The 16,415-nt window shown below is 48.8% G+C and overlaps 2 protein-coding genes across 2 annotated transcripts; one reads left to right on the plus strand and one right to left on the minus strand.

Annotated features, from left to right (window-relative positions):
- Positions 1-448: 448 nt before the first annotated feature.
- Positions 449-5,686, plus strand: LOC311375912 (actin-related protein 2-A-like; the record flags this gene model as incomplete). The annotated part of the gene is made up of 7 exons (XM_084490930.1): positions 449-578; positions 1,864-2,000; positions 2,488-2,637; positions 3,034-3,179; positions 4,372-4,504; positions 5,277-5,459; positions 5,526-5,686. Coding segments are annotated over 6 exons (867 nt in total), but the record flags the coding sequence as incomplete, so codon positions are not given.
- A 2,916-nt stretch (positions 5,687-8,602) lies between these two features.
- LOC311375911 (ras and Rab interactor 2-like) lies at positions 8,603-14,390 on the minus strand (the record flags this gene model as incomplete). The annotated part of the gene is made up of 4 exons (XM_084490929.1): positions 8,603-8,926; positions 12,837-13,009; positions 13,533-13,664; positions 14,043-14,390. Coding segments are annotated over 4 exons (977 nt in total), but the record flags the coding sequence as incomplete, so codon positions are not given.
- Positions 14,391-16,415: the final 2,025 nt, after the last annotated feature.

Raw genomic sequence — 16,415 nt, forward strand, 5'->3', positions numbered from 1 at the left:
TCTCCTGGGCGAAATAACAACGGTCGTCTGACAGAGTTCTTTCAGAGTTCTTCTTTCTTCTGCAGTGCTACTGAAGCTATTTGGTGGCTCTTTAAATAACATGAATATGTTCAACGTGAATGTCAAGCTATTTGAGAATCATTGAATCAAGCTAGGCCCAGTCTCCTGCCATGGATGTGTTGGTACTGGTTTGCGCATTTTCTTTAACCTTCATATTTATTTCAACGTTGGATGAAGAAAAGGGGGCATAATTAACAGAATACAAATCAAAATATAGATATGTATCAAAATCTCAACCGACCAGATTTCAAACACCGGTGAGTGCCATTCCTATAACCACCACGTGGAGGCGCCACTGAGAAACAGAACAGACTAAGTCCCAGCAACAACAAAGCATGGTGTCAGGCTGCTAGTCTAAGGCTGAGTCCACTCCGCCCTCCTCCAACAGGTGCTGCTGACGGAGCCCCCCATGAACCCCACCAAGAACCGGCAGAAGATCGCCGAGGTCATGTTCGAGACGTACGGGTTCCACGGCATCTACGTGGCCATCCAGGCCGTGCTGACCCTCTACGCTCAGGGTAAGCTCCCCCCCCGCTCTGTCCCTGTCCTTCATCACGCGTCTTCTGTAACCCGGTCCTGGGAAGAACCAAACGGTATGAACTCACGTTATTGAGCCACAGGCCCTTTTCACCGCAGTGATTCATAGCCACTTCAGACACGCCTCCCTGCTCCTTCAGACTACCTGCTCCTTGGCGGTGCTGCATCTGCAGCCGCTCTCATCCGGGGAGATTTCATGGTGACTTCTGATGTCATTACGGAGCAGGTTCGGATTGGTTAGGGTGAGTTAGGGTATCTGCTCAAGGATGCCTTCAGGTTAGGCGGCATGGAACCGGGCCTAACATCTCCCACGCTGTCCTGCACCCAACGTTTAGAGCAGGGGTGGGGAACGTACGGCCCCGCGGAGGCAAGGGCAAAACAAACATATTAAATAAAATGTTAACAAAGCATATAGCCTAGCCTACAATATAGTTGTAGTAGTAAAAAGGTTAATTTCCTTTTTGTTTACTTTGGAATGTTGAGGGTCACATTGGGTAGCCTAAACAAGTCGCAGTGTCATTTCTAAATCTAACCGTTGACGGCTAGCATGGCATCCGCCCAGAAACGAAAGGTTGATAATGAATGTCCTGTTTTCCAAGAAAAATGGACCGATGATTACTTCTTTGTTGAAGTAAAGGGCAGGCCTGTTTGCCTTGTGTGTGGAAAATCGCTCGCTGTAATGAAAAACCAAAAAACCAACCTGGACCGTCATTACAGTACGCAAGGACAAAATAAACGCACTTAAGCAAAGTTTGGGTGCCCAACAAGCAGCTTTCACCAGACCAAATTGACAGAGAAAACGTTGCGCATGCAAGTTATGCGGTGAGTGAGTTATTTTTATAGGCCTAAAAAAAGTGCAAGTTACAAAAATTTAAACGGCCCTTGATGTCAAAAAAGGTTCTCCACCGCTGGTTTAGAGAGAGCACAGAGGTTGTGGTGGAGGAGTGGTTACCTGCTTGTGCACATGTACACACATCAGGCGGGTAGTACTAGGTGTTAAAGTAAGGACTTTGGACAGCAGATTCAGGAGCCTCAGAAAAAATGTCTGCACTTTGAAAGCACTTTAATGTGTGATATCTACCGCAACCGCTTACACAACCGCTAATCAAAAAGGAAATGACTAAACCGGTATTTCTGATCCCTAAAGCTACTCTGTTTGTTTGTTTTGATAACTGGGTTGTGCAGCACTAAAACTAAAAGTGTGTAAAAATGACTGGAATCAATGCCCATGTAAAACGGAGGGTCGGGTTGTGTTTGTGGGCTCAGGTCTGCTCACGGGCGTGGTGGTGGACTCGGGGGACGGGGTGACCCACATCTGTCCCGTGTACGAGGGCTTCTCCCTGCCCCATCTCACCCGCAGGCTGGACATCGCCGGACGGGACATCACGCGCTACCTGATCAAGGTGAGTCCGGTCGCACGCACAAACCCACGCACACATGCACGGGTTTTAAATCGGTCCGGTATTTTTATCTAAAGGTTTCGTACAAATATGTGACACTCTTTAGGTTACTTTATATTTTGTATTTGAGTGTTACGACACCCGTTGACATTTTGAATACTCCCAGTCTCACTTCTAAGCCACCTTGGATACAAAGTGTCTGTGGAACGACATCTAATGTCACTTCGCTTAAGACTTAATTACTCAGTCAACACAGCAGCAGAGGTGGTGAACCAGGGCTCTACCGCCATGATATTAAACCCTGCACTCGCACTACTGGGGAACCAAGGGCCTCAACAACAGAGATATATAACCCCAAGCATAACCCCACCCCCTCTCTCCCCAACACCACCTCCTCCTCCTCCTCCTCCACCACCACCACTACTACCTCCTCCTCCACCTCCACCACCTCCTCCTCCACCACCACCTCCTCCTCCTCCTCCTCCTCCAGCTCCTGCTGCTGCGGGGCTACGCCTTCAACCACACGGCCGACTTTGAGACAGTGCGCATGCTGAAGGAGAAGCTGTGCTACGTGGGCTACAACATCGAGCAGGAGCAGCGGCTGGCCAACGAGACCACCGTGTTGGTGGAGACCTTCACGGTACCACGCACACATGCACACACCCTCCCTCCATTGGAATGTATACAAACACACACACACACAAATATTTTCTGTTCAAACCAATTCCAACTATTTCAACAAAAAGCTAATGTCAAGCGTCAAACATACTAGTAACATTAATGGCAGTATTAATACCAGTAGTATTGATATGAACATACACAAAGGCCTCTGAGCCGTCTCAAAGGAGCAGATAATGTAGATGATTACCTATTACACACCGTCCAGTCAAACCCATTGATAAGGCCGGCTGATGATCAGGTCATCAGCCAATGGTATCCATCCATCCGCCCTCCACACTGGACCCTGTAACATGATGCACACAACAACAGTCTGACCCCGACCCTGATGTTCCCCCCCCCCCCCCCCGGGGTGCAGCTCCCAGACGGGCGGCAGGTGAAGGTGGGCGGGGAGCGCTTCGGAGCCCCCGAGGCCCTCTTCCAGCCCCACCTCATCAACGTGGAGGGGGCGGGCGTGGCCGAGCTGCTCTTCAACACCATCCAGGCCGCCGACATCGACCTCAGGTGAGTCTGCGGTCCGACACAAGAGTCCTCGTTGTGATTGGTTGATTGGTTGATTGGGTGTGAATGTGATTGGTTGACAGGGCGCCGTCCTGCTCAGCCGTGTTCTACTGTGGGAGAACCGCAACCTTGTTTCCCCGCTGATGAAAATCATGGAAAAGTTTGACCGATTATGTATTTGGTCCGGGATTTCGGTTCGGCACGGGTCAGATTCTGGAAAGTTACGTCAATGGGTCCGACGTTTTGTGTGAGGTGGAAGCCTTACACTTTAAGTGTGTGTGGAAGGCGGAGATAGAGACATACAGGGATTAATAAGGTCTAGGCCGCTGTTGTTGTCATGTGATGATCGTGTATATCATGTCTGGCTCCCACACTAGTAGAACAAATGAAAATGAAAAAAAAAAAATGGTATGATCTAGCACTTTAAGCAGTTTGCTTATTTGATACATTTTATTGTAAGTTGCTTTGAACAAAAGCTTAATAGAAACACTTTATAGAATCTCAAAAGTCTTGGGCTTGTGTTTCTGTCGATGAGCAGTCAGATTAAGGAAGTTGAATGTTTCTGAGCTTGACTCTGACTTCCTCTTCCTGTTTGATCCCACCACAGAAACTGTCTTTCAGCTTCTGCTGTCGCTGCAGCAATGCTGACATCTTAAGTCCCCTCATTCATTCACATTCACCTCATCTATGGCAGACGTAGGATTAAGTCGTAGGATTAAGTCAAATGTACCTGCTCAAATATTTCCAAAAAGAACGAAGAATATGTCCTTGTTGATAGCAATTCCTCGGGTGGTATTGAAACAGGAACGTGTTATGCAACTTGGCGAGAGAATGGAGATGTTTCTGTCTCTTAGCGGCTGAAGCAACAACTGTTGAGTCCTTTTCAACTCCCTCTGGCAAGGATACAAGCAGACCGATACGATTCACACCTAACAGCCATTGACAGACGGACACACACACACACATGTACACACACATAAATGTGCACGCACACACGCACACATAAATGTGCGCTCACACACACACACACACACAAACATACAAACACACAAACACAAAGGTGCACACACACACACACACACACACAAGATACTGCAGACTTGCCATAACACAGATTACGTACAACTCAACCATACTAGTATGACATGATCGAAGCCACATCCTCCCCCTACCTCCCCCCTCTCCCCCTCCACAGGGCTGACTTCTACCGACACATCGTGCTGTCCGGGGGCACCACCATGTACCCGGGCCTGCCCTCCCGTCTGGAGAGGGAGATCAAACAGCTGTACCTGGAGCACGTGCTGGACGGAGACACGCAGAAGCTCTCGGTAAACACACGGGCGCCGCGCCGCTGGAGCCACTCACACAAACACACACACAGCGGGGGCGGGGCCGATGGAGGAAGGGGTTTGGGCGTGGGACCCCGGCCTCAGGGTGGAGATGCTAGAAGCGTGTTGAGATAGGGCTGGGCGATTAATCAAATTTTGATTTCGATTTCAGAGTGAAACGATCACCAAACTAATATAATCGAGTTGAAATGATAAAAAAAAATAATAATAAAATAATAATAATAGAAATTACAGAACAGCTGGATTCATATCTGGACTTTATTTTCTATTTGACCATTCTGTGTATATTTTTAAGGGGAAATTTCGAAGTTTCTCATTTACAAAGTGTTTTTTTTGGCGAGAAATTATGAATAAATGCATCATGTTTTCAAACTCAAAAATAATCGAGATTTCAGTATTGACCAAAATAATCGTGATTATGATTTTTTCCATAATCGAGCAGCCCTATGTTGAGATGGTAATGGGTTTAGACAACTTATGTTCTGGAATGATGGACAGGGAGTGTGTCGCCGTTTGCTGTTTTACACCGATGTTCGACGGGAGGAAATATGGGTTTTATTAGAGTTAAATATTATAAACATCGACGCAATACACACACACTTAATACTGCCTGTGTCAACAATAACAGTATTCCCCTTCTGACTCTCTCCATTGCAAAAATTTAATAAAACATATGCAACACACACACACACACTCTAAAGTTTCAATTAACAACCCCATTCTCTCCCTCTTATCCACGTTCCCCCTGCAGAAGTTTAAGATCCGCATCGAGGACCCGCCCAGACGTAAGCACATGGTGTTCATGGGCGGGGCGGTGCTGGCCAACATCATGAAGGACAAGGAGTCCTTCTGGATCAGCAAGGAGGAGTACATGGAGAAGGGCTCCAAAGTGTTGGACAAGCTGGCCGGGGGAGTCAAATAGACACAAACACACTTACAAAGACACACACACACACACACACACTTACAAAGACACACACACACACACACACACACACATTTACAAAGACACACACACACACACACACACACACACTTACAAAGACACACACACACACACACACACACACACACACACACACACACACACACACACACACACACACACACACACACACACACACACACACACACACACACACACACACACACACACACACACACATTTACAAAGACACACATTTACAAAGACACACACACATTTACAAAGAGACACACAGTATTTTGGAAGGGCTAATGCATACAAGAGCCTTTGGTTTGTTTATGTCATGACGTTACTTCAAAACTGTTTCACTTTTGTGGGATGGAGCACCATATTGCTCTATTTATGGTATTTTGAGTCATAAACTGTTGAGTGGGTGAATCCTCCAAATAATGACTCATGGTTGTTAATAATGGATATTATTATCATTATTACACATACGATAATCATCGGTTATCAAACAAAAGCCCCAATGTTTTTGACTTATGCAGTTATTGTTTTTATGTTGATATTCTGCTCTATTCCTGGCAGCCACTGGAGTTTTTTTTGTGTATTTTTTAACGGTCCAATTATTTCAATAGGCTATTGAAAATAAAATCAATTATATCTAAATCACACCCCGAGTGCACAGAGTGAGCAAACCAGGACACACAGGACCGCGTTGTTATATTGTGCGCAAAACCAAAGCTTGATAAAATACACACAAACTCACACATCTCATCACGTTGTGTCTCGCACAACGCAACGTTGTTCCACTGTGCTCGGATTGAAAGCAAAACGCTGGTCGCTTTTTTGGTTTGAAGATGGACTCTTCCGGCCACTCGGAGAAAAGCTTTAAGGCCGCTTGATAACAAACAGACTCGATGTTTCATTCCCATGTCGAGGAATGACCGCATATGATGTCATCAGACCGGGACAGAAATCGGGATGAAACAACGTCATGAACAGATATTGCTGTTTTATTGTGATATTGATATTACATGACGATAATACATTGATGTGTTTTTTTTCCCCATTAAAAATAAATAGTGGGCATCTTAATGTTGGCATACAATCAACACATGCATCGCACTCTCTCTCTCTCACACACACACACACACACACACACACACACACACACACACACACACACACACACACGCACAGACGCACGCACAGACGCACGCACAGACATGCACACACTACATTCGCAGAAACTTCACGTGTACAAATAAAAAAAGCATGCACTTATATTTAAACCACATTATCGCTTTCATAAAGTCCCCCTGCACATTATAAATCTTTTTCAAATTACCTTTACTCCATACCGGACTTGATATCCGTCCTGTTACTATTTATACATTTGATTACTTCCGATATATACGGTGTTCATGGACGATGACGTCAAAGTCCGTGGGGTAAGTATGACTCGCGGCGCAGGCCAGCCAATGAGCTGGCAGCTTTGACGTTTACATTCAACCAATCACCATGAGGTAAGACACAGACCCGGTGTGTTGTCATTATTGGTAGCATTATTAATATCAATAAGTGATTAAGACATGGTCCTTCTCGGTGCTCTTGTCATAACAAGATTATTTTACAGTACGGGAAAAAAAAAAAAACTGCACAAAGTGGATCGCCATTCAGAAGAAGGTCAAAAACAGGATTGGGGGCGGGGGGGCGGGAGCAGACTGAATTCCCTGTAATTATCCCCAGGAACTTTCCCCATCCCGGCCTGATCCTGTGGGATTACCGCTCCGACCTTTTCCATTAGAGGGGGTCTGGGAGTGTGGACGGTTATTTTGGGGGGGGGGGGGGGGGGGGGGTGATTGAACTAATGCGTCCCCCGATGAGGGGATAGAGGCTGACTTCTCACTCAGCGTTCCTCCTCTTCCAGGACCATGGTTGGTGAGGCTGGCTTCCACTGGCACGCAGCCCCTGGCTTATTAATAAGCGCCGTATTAATAGTTAGAACACGCTCGCTTCCCGTTGGCTCACTGTCCAGCGCTCTCGCTATGCCTCGATAAGTTTACTTCTGTTATTTTATGCTTCTCTGCCAGCTGTCCGTCTGACTACAGTGGGATGATCTAGTGTTGTTAGGTAGTGTGTTTAAAAAAAAAAAAAAAACATGTCAGAAAGCACATTGCTCCTCGTCGTGAGGTTAAGCCCATGGCATCGGTTCACACCCCTCGAACCTGCGTAACATAACCCCCGGTCAAGACCCAACACAATGCTGTGGATACACAAGATCTGAACGTACCCCTTCATCCCCCCTCCCCCGGAGTTTTATTGTGAAAGGACGGAGCCTCGCTGAGGTGGTCGAACGGAGCTCTCTCTCTCTCGTGCACACGCACAGACACGCACACACACACACACACACAGACACACGAGGAACACGCTGCGTGTGTGTGTGTGTGTTGTGTTTCCAAGCAACTGGTCTATCTTGGAAACTCTCTTCGGGCTCCAGACCGCCTCCTCTCTCCTCGCGCTCGCTCTCGCTCTAATGATGCTCAGAATATCCTTTCAGAGCACATCTCGGGGTTCACGTCTCGGAGAACGGTATTTAACTCACTTCAACATGTAAGAGTATAGGATCCGTGTGATGGAGGAGGGAAAAAAAAAAAGACACACACACCCCAAAAAAAAAAGAAGAAGGTACATTTCTTTAGCGTTGGGTTAGGGCCGCAGGACGTGGTGGATGTCGACGGGCCCTCGAAGTCGTAGTTCCTTGGACTGTGTTCAGGGGGCCCCGTGTCTGGTGTGGGGAGGGGAGAGGGAGGGGGTGGGGGTGGCGATAGGTCAAAGGTCCACCCTCCGGGTCTTTAAAAGAGCGAATGTGTTCGGGGGTTTGTTATTTTCCCGGACCCCAACGACCTCGCGGCGGGACGCGACGCGGCTTCATCGAGGAAAACAAAAACCGATGACCTCGAGGACGGACGGACGGACGCACGGACGGAGAGAGAGGGGGGGGGGGGGAGCCCCGAGACCAGGGGCCAGACGCAAGACGGAAGGAAGAGGGAGAATCAGAGCAGGAGACGGCGACTCCCGTCCTCCACCACCACCACCACCACTCACCCACCACCACCACCACCGCCGCCGCACCCCCCCGGCCTCACTCACTCCTCGCACACCGACTCGCTGAGGTCCACGGCGCCGCCGCGCGTCAGCCGGCGCATCTTGCTGAAGTCGTGGTCGGTGCGCAGGTAGGACAGCGAGGGTCCGCCCTCGCTGTGGCCCGCCAGGTCCTGGGGCCTCGCGTGGGGCGGCAGGGGCCTCATCTCGCCGCCGCTGCGCCAGTAGAGGGCGTAGCGGCCGGCGTCCGGCACGCCGAAGGCGTCGGCGCACAGCTGGGCCAGCGCCGGCGCCGAGTCGCCCGCCTGCCACTGCAGGGTGCGCACGGCGCTCTGCTCGCCGTCCTGGAACAGGATCCGCACGCACCTCTGGGGGAGGGGGCCGGGGGGCAGGGGGGGAGGGAGGGGGAGAGAGAGAGAGAGGTGATTACCATCGACAGCACGGCACAACATGGAGAGGTCAGGAGGCTTACGGCGGGTGAGGTGGTGGGGGGAGGGATGGAGAGCGAGAGAGAGCTAGAGAGAGCGAGAGAGAGAAAGAGAGAGCGAGAACGAGCGAGGGACACGCACCAAGCATCCAAGGCTCCAGCCTTGGAACGAGTGAGACCGACAGATATCACACACAGAAAGTGATACAATCAATAATAATAATAACAACATTTCATTGAATTGATAAGAGTGCTTCTGAAGGCACTCACTCACTTTTATACATTGGGTTTAGAGCGAGTACTACTCTCAACACTCCACAACACTGCCACTATGGCCACATGGTGGTAGTTTTTGGACACTTTGGACCCATCAAAACACAGCTGCCACACACAGGCGCTGCAGAGCCCATCTGGAGCGATACGCGCACGTGCTCCAGTTCAGAAAGGAGAAGCCGAGACGATATCTGAACCAACCACCTACAATCGCCATTACACCCTCTAAAATTAAACAAGGAATCGACAAAACACCCACACACCAGCACACACACAGTGAGCCCGCTCCATTAGCAGATCTTATGGAACCAGAGGACATTAACAATCAATCAGTACGCACACACACACCTGAATAACCCATCAGCCCCCTCTTCACACACACACACACACACACACACACATACACGCACTTGAATATTCATCATCACAGTCATCTCTTCACACATACACACACCTGAATAATTATCATCTCAACTGTGATCTCTATTCTGTCTCTCGTTCACACACACACACACACACACACACACACACAAACGAAAAACCATCACCTCAACAGATATCCCTTGACACACACACACACTCACACACACACGAATCACCTTAACTCATGTTCTCTCACACACACACACACACACACCTAGATAACCATCACCTCAAGATTCATCTCTTCACACATACACACACCTGAATAATTATCAGCTCAACTGTGATCTCACACACACACACACACACACACACACACACACACACACACACACACACACACACACACACACACACACACACACACACACACACACACACACACACACACACACACACACACACAGCATAATAAAAAAAGTAAAAACAAGCAAAGTAGACAAATGAAATGAATGCAATCAACAGGTCCACCCAAACAAACACGTACAAACCCATTTACAAACACACACACAACCACAGAGAAAAACACACACACACACACACACACACATACACAAACACAATCCCTAAATCCAAGTACTACTACGAAAAAAAAAAAAAAAAGCAGTGCTATCGCTGAACTCACAGAGTTGCCGGGCTCCTCGCTCGTGTCCGTGTGCATATTGTGGTCTGCCTGCTCGCTGCTGCGACGCTGCGAGCTCAATGCATTTCATGTTATCTGACCGCCCACCTCCTCTTCTTCTTCTGCTGCTACTGCTCCTTCCTCATAATACCACTGGGCTCAGCCTGATCCCCGCCTGTGTCAGCAGGCGCACAGAGACCGCTCCACGCCGGGCGAGACTCACCGGCTATTTGAAGCCTCTGTGTAGTGTGTGTGTAGTGTGTGTGTAGTGTGTAGTGTGTGTGTAGTGTGTGTATAGTGTGTGTGTGTGTGTGTATAGTGTGTAGTGTGTGTAGTGTGTGTGTGTGTGTGTGTGTAGTGTGTGTGTAGTGTGTAGTGTGTGTGTGGTAGTGTGTGTGTAGTGTGTAGTGTGTGTGTGTGTGTGTGTGTGTGTAGTGTGTTAGTCACGTGACCAGGAGACGCCAACGTTTCTGGGTGTTTGTGTGTTGGATGGGGGTACGATTTACACACCCCTCAAACTTTAAGTGAAGGGGGGGAACGAGAGAGAGAGTGAGTGGAGAGAGAGAGAGGAGACAAAGAGAGCAAGAGAGAGAGAGAGAGAGAGAGAGCGAGGGGGGACAGCCCTGACTTGTATTGATACATTTTTCCCCCCAATGTTTTGTTATTGTTATTGTCGTGGTGGGGGGTGGGGGTGGGGGGGGGGTTAGGGATGTGAGGGGGGGGGGGGGTTCAGCTGGAGGAGGAGTGGAGTTCTACGGAGCAGAGAAGATTCTGGGCTCCCACACGCAGCGGGTGTCGTGCGATTGCTCAGGAAGGGTATCAGAGGTTCCCTCCCACCTGCGATCACGAGGCGTTCCTCGCTCCGGGCAGTGGAGTGTGCGTGTGTTGTGTGCATGTGTGTGTGCAATGTGTGTGTGTGCAAGTGTGTGTGTGTGTGTGTGCTACCACAATAGACCCAGGTCCTATTGAGGTGGTCTCCTGAAGATGGATTCATAGACTGAGCACAATTTAATGGACGGATGAATGGACAAAGGGAGGGAGGGAGGGAGGGAGGGAGGGAAAGAGGGAGGGAGGGAAAAGAGGGATGTAAAATCCTTTGAGTCAAATGATTACCACCATTTTAAAACCATGAATATTGTGTGTATTTCAGAGTGCATTCCAGTAAAACATGTACTGGTACATGCACAGTACTTAAGCAGGGAGTGTGTGTATGCGTTCGTTGGGTAAACGGTTTTCCAGTACTGTGTTATATGTCGTCCTCCTGGTCAGTGGATTACCTTGAGAAACTAATCCTCTCAAATCCCAGTGAATGGTTGGTGGCACTGATGCCCGCACAGCTGTTCAGCAACACATATATACATGGCTCTATCTATCAATTCTTCCATCCATATATATATATAAAGATAAAATAGTCATTCAAACAACTTCAACAAGAATGCCTTCATCAGCAGCATTTGTCAGACCTGAGTCACACAGCATTGCCTTAACCAAAACAGGACCTGTGGAAATGATGAGTCTCTCAACATGGAATCAAAGTGTGACAGTTTTTTTCCTCTCCCACTCTGCAGTGATGAAAGGAGCCGTAAGGGAGATCTTCACAGCTCTGGACGTCCGGATGTCTGAAGTCAGCGCAAGAGAGGGCTTCTCTGACGTCGTGTCAATGAGTTACTCTGCTCTGTGTGCGGGTAAGAGTAGTGTGTATTGTCGCGGGTCGAGCCCTCTAAACAGGTCCTTGACCCCTGTATTCTTTACCACAGAGGAGGGTCTCCTGGCTGTCAGATGCATGTTGTTGCCTGAAGGCTGCGGTGGAGTTGTCGCAGTTGTTTGCTAGTGTTTTCAGTTGTTCGCCTCCTTAAAAACCTTCTCCCTTAGCCCCAACCGACCCTTCTCCTCCCTTTCGCTCTTAAAAACACCCCTCTAAAGCACTTGTTGTAAATCGCTTTGGATAAAAGCGTCTGCTAAATGCCCTAAATGTAGATGTTCTCCTGGCCCTGCCTCGGCCAGACATTCTGCACACGGCACATTTATCTCTAGCTGGATATGTTCCATTATTCCATAATTTGGATAAACACGGCACCGTTTATTGTGTATATTGCAATGAGTCTTTAACAGACGGTATCAAAACAGGACAAGCCTGGGGTAAAAGAGCTGAGGGGGATTGTTTCCAGCAGACGCTCCAGAGAGAGGGATAACTTTTACAACACAATAATGAATGAATCTTTGGGGAGTGTGCGATTTCCGATTGGCCCGCACTATTTTGAGCCCATTCGCAACTCACCTGAACTGCAACACTAGCTGCAGTACAACCACTGTGGTTTCAGTTCAGTGCTTGGTTACTCTTTCTAGCATGCGTTATATATATATTTAAAAAAAATATGAGTGAGAGAGTGAGAGTCAGAGTGAGAGTGAGAGAGAGTGAGAACAAGAAGATGAAACATTGTGAAAGGGACCAAGGCCCTTAAAAAGGCACAACTCCGAAAACAAGGGAACAGGGAAACAAGTCGAATCGAAACGATCAGGCCTCAGACCCTACCTGGATCCTCTGGCTCTCCCGGTGTATCTGGGCCTCTCGTCCCCGCCTGCGCCCCCACTCCCTCAGCTCCTCCTGGGCCTCCGGGGTCAGGCAGCCCGGGGGACGGGGCGGCTTGGCCTCCAGGCTCTGGATGAGGCAGAGGCTGGCGTACACGCTGCTCAGGTAGTAACCGCCTGGACGCACACACAGAGGACAGGACGTCTCAAACAAGGTACAGGAATATTAACCAACATAGGTACAGTGATCTCCTGGGCACGCTTCTAAAAGGCTGTGGCTGTAGTTTGCCGGCGGTTGATGTGACATTTATCTAACTTGTTTGCCATCGCTAAATAAAATAAATACATTACAATAAGTTATTTTTTTACTTTATTATTAACAATTATAGTAAGATTTGCCACCCCGACAATGCATTTAACTACAATAATGGAGTCTGTTTGAGAGGCCAGGTCAATTAAGACTTGTCCGTACCAATTGACCACAGTAGTTAGTTGGTAATAAGACATTAAGGAGGTTTAGGCCTACATGTGCCCTCCCCTTAAAAGCATTAACAGCAGACAATGCTGAATATTATCCATAGCTGTCCTATTGTACTATGGGCCGAGACTAAACACTGTCCTAGTGCTTATAACAACTATGCCTCCTACATCATCCCTCCATCCATCTGTTCCATCATCCGTCCATCCATCCTCCTCCTACCCTCTCCACAGAGCCAAGATGGCTCCAGCAGCTCCATCATGTACTCCACCTCCAGCAGGATGTGAGGCCTGTTGCTCTGCACAATCACATGGGTCAGCGACGGCAGGAAGTCCTCCCAGCTCACTTCCTGTCCTGGGAACGGGATTGAAGAGGAGCTAGTTTTAACAGATTTGAACACACTTTGAACCATTTTAAGGGGGGGATACTTTCTTTGGCCCATGAATCAATTCTGGATATGTTTACCTCAGGAACCAGTATGAAACCAGTATATTGCTCGAGGACACAACAGTAACATTACTATGGGATCTTCCAAAAAAGTTCCTTCTTTGGTCGCTTCATAACAGGTCTACCCCAAACCGAGGCCTATACAGTTTCCAGAAGTCCAATCGATTGTGGAGCCATCCAATCAGACACTATAATGAAAAGCTAGATACTTGAAGGGGGGGGGATGTTGGAAGTCTCCATGGAAAAGGAGGGGGTCCCGCTTCACTCGTCGGTCTATGTACTCACGGTGCAGAGACCCCATGGCCTTGTGGACGCACTTGCAGGCCTGCAGCAGCAGCAGCACCTTGTCGATGGGCGAGTGAGACCTCTGCATCAGGCCCAGCTTCTGCCTCACCCGCTCCACCTCCCGGTCGTAAGACACCCCGGACGGGGCGCGGATCCCCAGCCGCTCCAGACCCCCCCCCCCGCCACCGCCGCCCTCGCCGCCGCCGCCGCCCCCCTTGAAGCGGAGCAGGTTCTGGGCCAGGCGCTGCGAGGAGCCGTCCAGGCGGTGCAGGACCACCAGGGTGTGGTCCAGGAGCTTCTTCAAGGGCCGGAGCACACAGCTGAACATGGCCCGCTCCATGGCCAGGTCTGGGGGGCAGGAGGGAGGGGACATAGTGAGTGGTTTTTATGAAGGGTCTTCAACGTAACAACGATGGTGCTTTAGATGAGACCGCCCTGCTTTTGATTAGTGATCGACCGATATATCGGCCGGCCAATATTATCGGACGATATTTGTGTTTTTTTTACGTGTATGTTATCAGCATATCGGTCATCGGCTAAGGCTGATGAAAAAAAAACGGTATCTGCCCTAAAAAATCATATCGGTCGATCCCTACTTTTGATGTGTATGAAAAAAATACATTAAAAACCTGCTTTTTAAGAGAGTGGCTCAGTGTTCTACGCTTTATAAACGTGCCAACACCTGACAGATTTATCTTTTCTTTAGACAAGGGGCCTTTTTTTTTTAAGTTAAGTTAATATTATACCACCAAGTGTGAGTGTGATTAGCCACTCCACGCCCACTTGTGATGTCAGAAGAGGCAGATTTTCAAAACGGCTTATAACGGCTAATCACTCTCACACCTGGTGGTATAATAGGTCACCTTTAAGCCTGTATTTTCCTACATTGTATTGCTTGAACCTTCAGCCCTCCCTTTGTCCTTCATAATCTCAGATCGTGGTCGTGTTTTTAAGTTTGAACCATCCCACAACACATTGAACCAGCAACACATTGCCTTCTGGACAAGGAAAAGCGCCCGGCGCTTTGGAGAACCCAAGGTGAGCACTGAGCAGGAACACGAGCTCGCAACAGGAGCTCGCCTCGCCGAGCGCCGCGAGGACGGCTAGGATTAGCATCAGACCCAATAGGTGGAGAGTGGGCAGCGAGCAAACATGTCATTGAGGGTTTTTGGCGTAGAAAGTGGTAGGGCTGCAATTAAAATAAACACAGCAGCGGCACCCAGGTGCTTCCAGGGGGCGAGGTAACCACTTGCAGTAATGAACTTTGTCGGGAGTCCACACGGAAACCTCACTCTTCGTCGGCCCGATGGTTTACCTTCCTCAAAGTGCCGTTCTCAAAGGACGTCCGCGGCTGGTCCAGCTGTTTTTGTTATTGCCCATCACAGACACTCTGATACTCTTTGATGTTATCACATCGCTTTGCCTCAAACCGCCTCCCGACATGGGGCTCACTCCACGCTTCAATTCGTATTACTTTCTGTAACTGACGCAGGCGGACTGAGAAAGGGCCGGTCCATTAGTCCAGGAATTTCATTCCCTCTAGAATATTGGGACGTAAAATAATTATTTTAGGGAAATGACGCAGGGAGAGAGGAGAGAGAGAGAGGAGAGGAGCATGCTTACGCACGCACGCACGTGTGCGCCTGCTGTCTGCAGTGACAAAAGAGTGCGTGGGGCGTCTAGTGGTCACGTGGTCACTTCAAGCTGCTTCGTAATCAGGTTGGGTTATTTTCACTCAATAATAATAATAACAGATGCCAACGACGAGAGAACACACACACGCACCGAAACAAGAAGGCGAAGGGCGACCGCGATGACGTCTCTGTGTGGAGTATCAATCCCAACCGACGCTCACGTCGAGTTAATGTATGCGGGGTTTGACTCCAGCCAATCAAGCCATCACCTATCGTATTCTGACTGCAGCCAATCCCGCCACAGCTCAGGGCTTCGAGGCTTGATTGTAATCAGCCAGTGCGGTGGTTGATTGGACTGAAATATCGTCTTGTCGGCCCTTTGTGAAATTGATAAAGACGCCGTTTTGCTTTCCTGCCCGCACGCCTCAAAGTGTCTGGTGGAAAGACACGCCACGTTTGTGTACTTGAGGAAACAGTGCCTTTGACATTTAGACTGATCCGCAGCACCAGTAGGCGTAGACATATGTAAATACACCATGCCGCTGCGCTACCACGGACACACATCATACTGCCTTCTCTCGTTTTTTTCTCCTGTCTCTCCTCCTTCTTTCATCGATTTATCCATCCATTTATTCTATTTTTAAAGGGTTAGCGTCCAATGAACTCACCCGTCCATTAAACTATCCACTCATCCCCTCATCCATCCATCTATCCATCCATCCCATCCATCCCTCCACCA

The sequence above is a fragment of the Micromesistius poutassou genome (assembly GCF_964030765.1).
Source record: "Micromesistius poutassou genome assembly, contig: SCAFFOLD_5377, whole genome shotgun sequence".
In the NCBI taxonomy this organism is placed as follows: domain Eukaryota; kingdom Metazoa; phylum Chordata; class Actinopteri; order Gadiformes; family Gadidae; genus Micromesistius; species Micromesistius poutassou.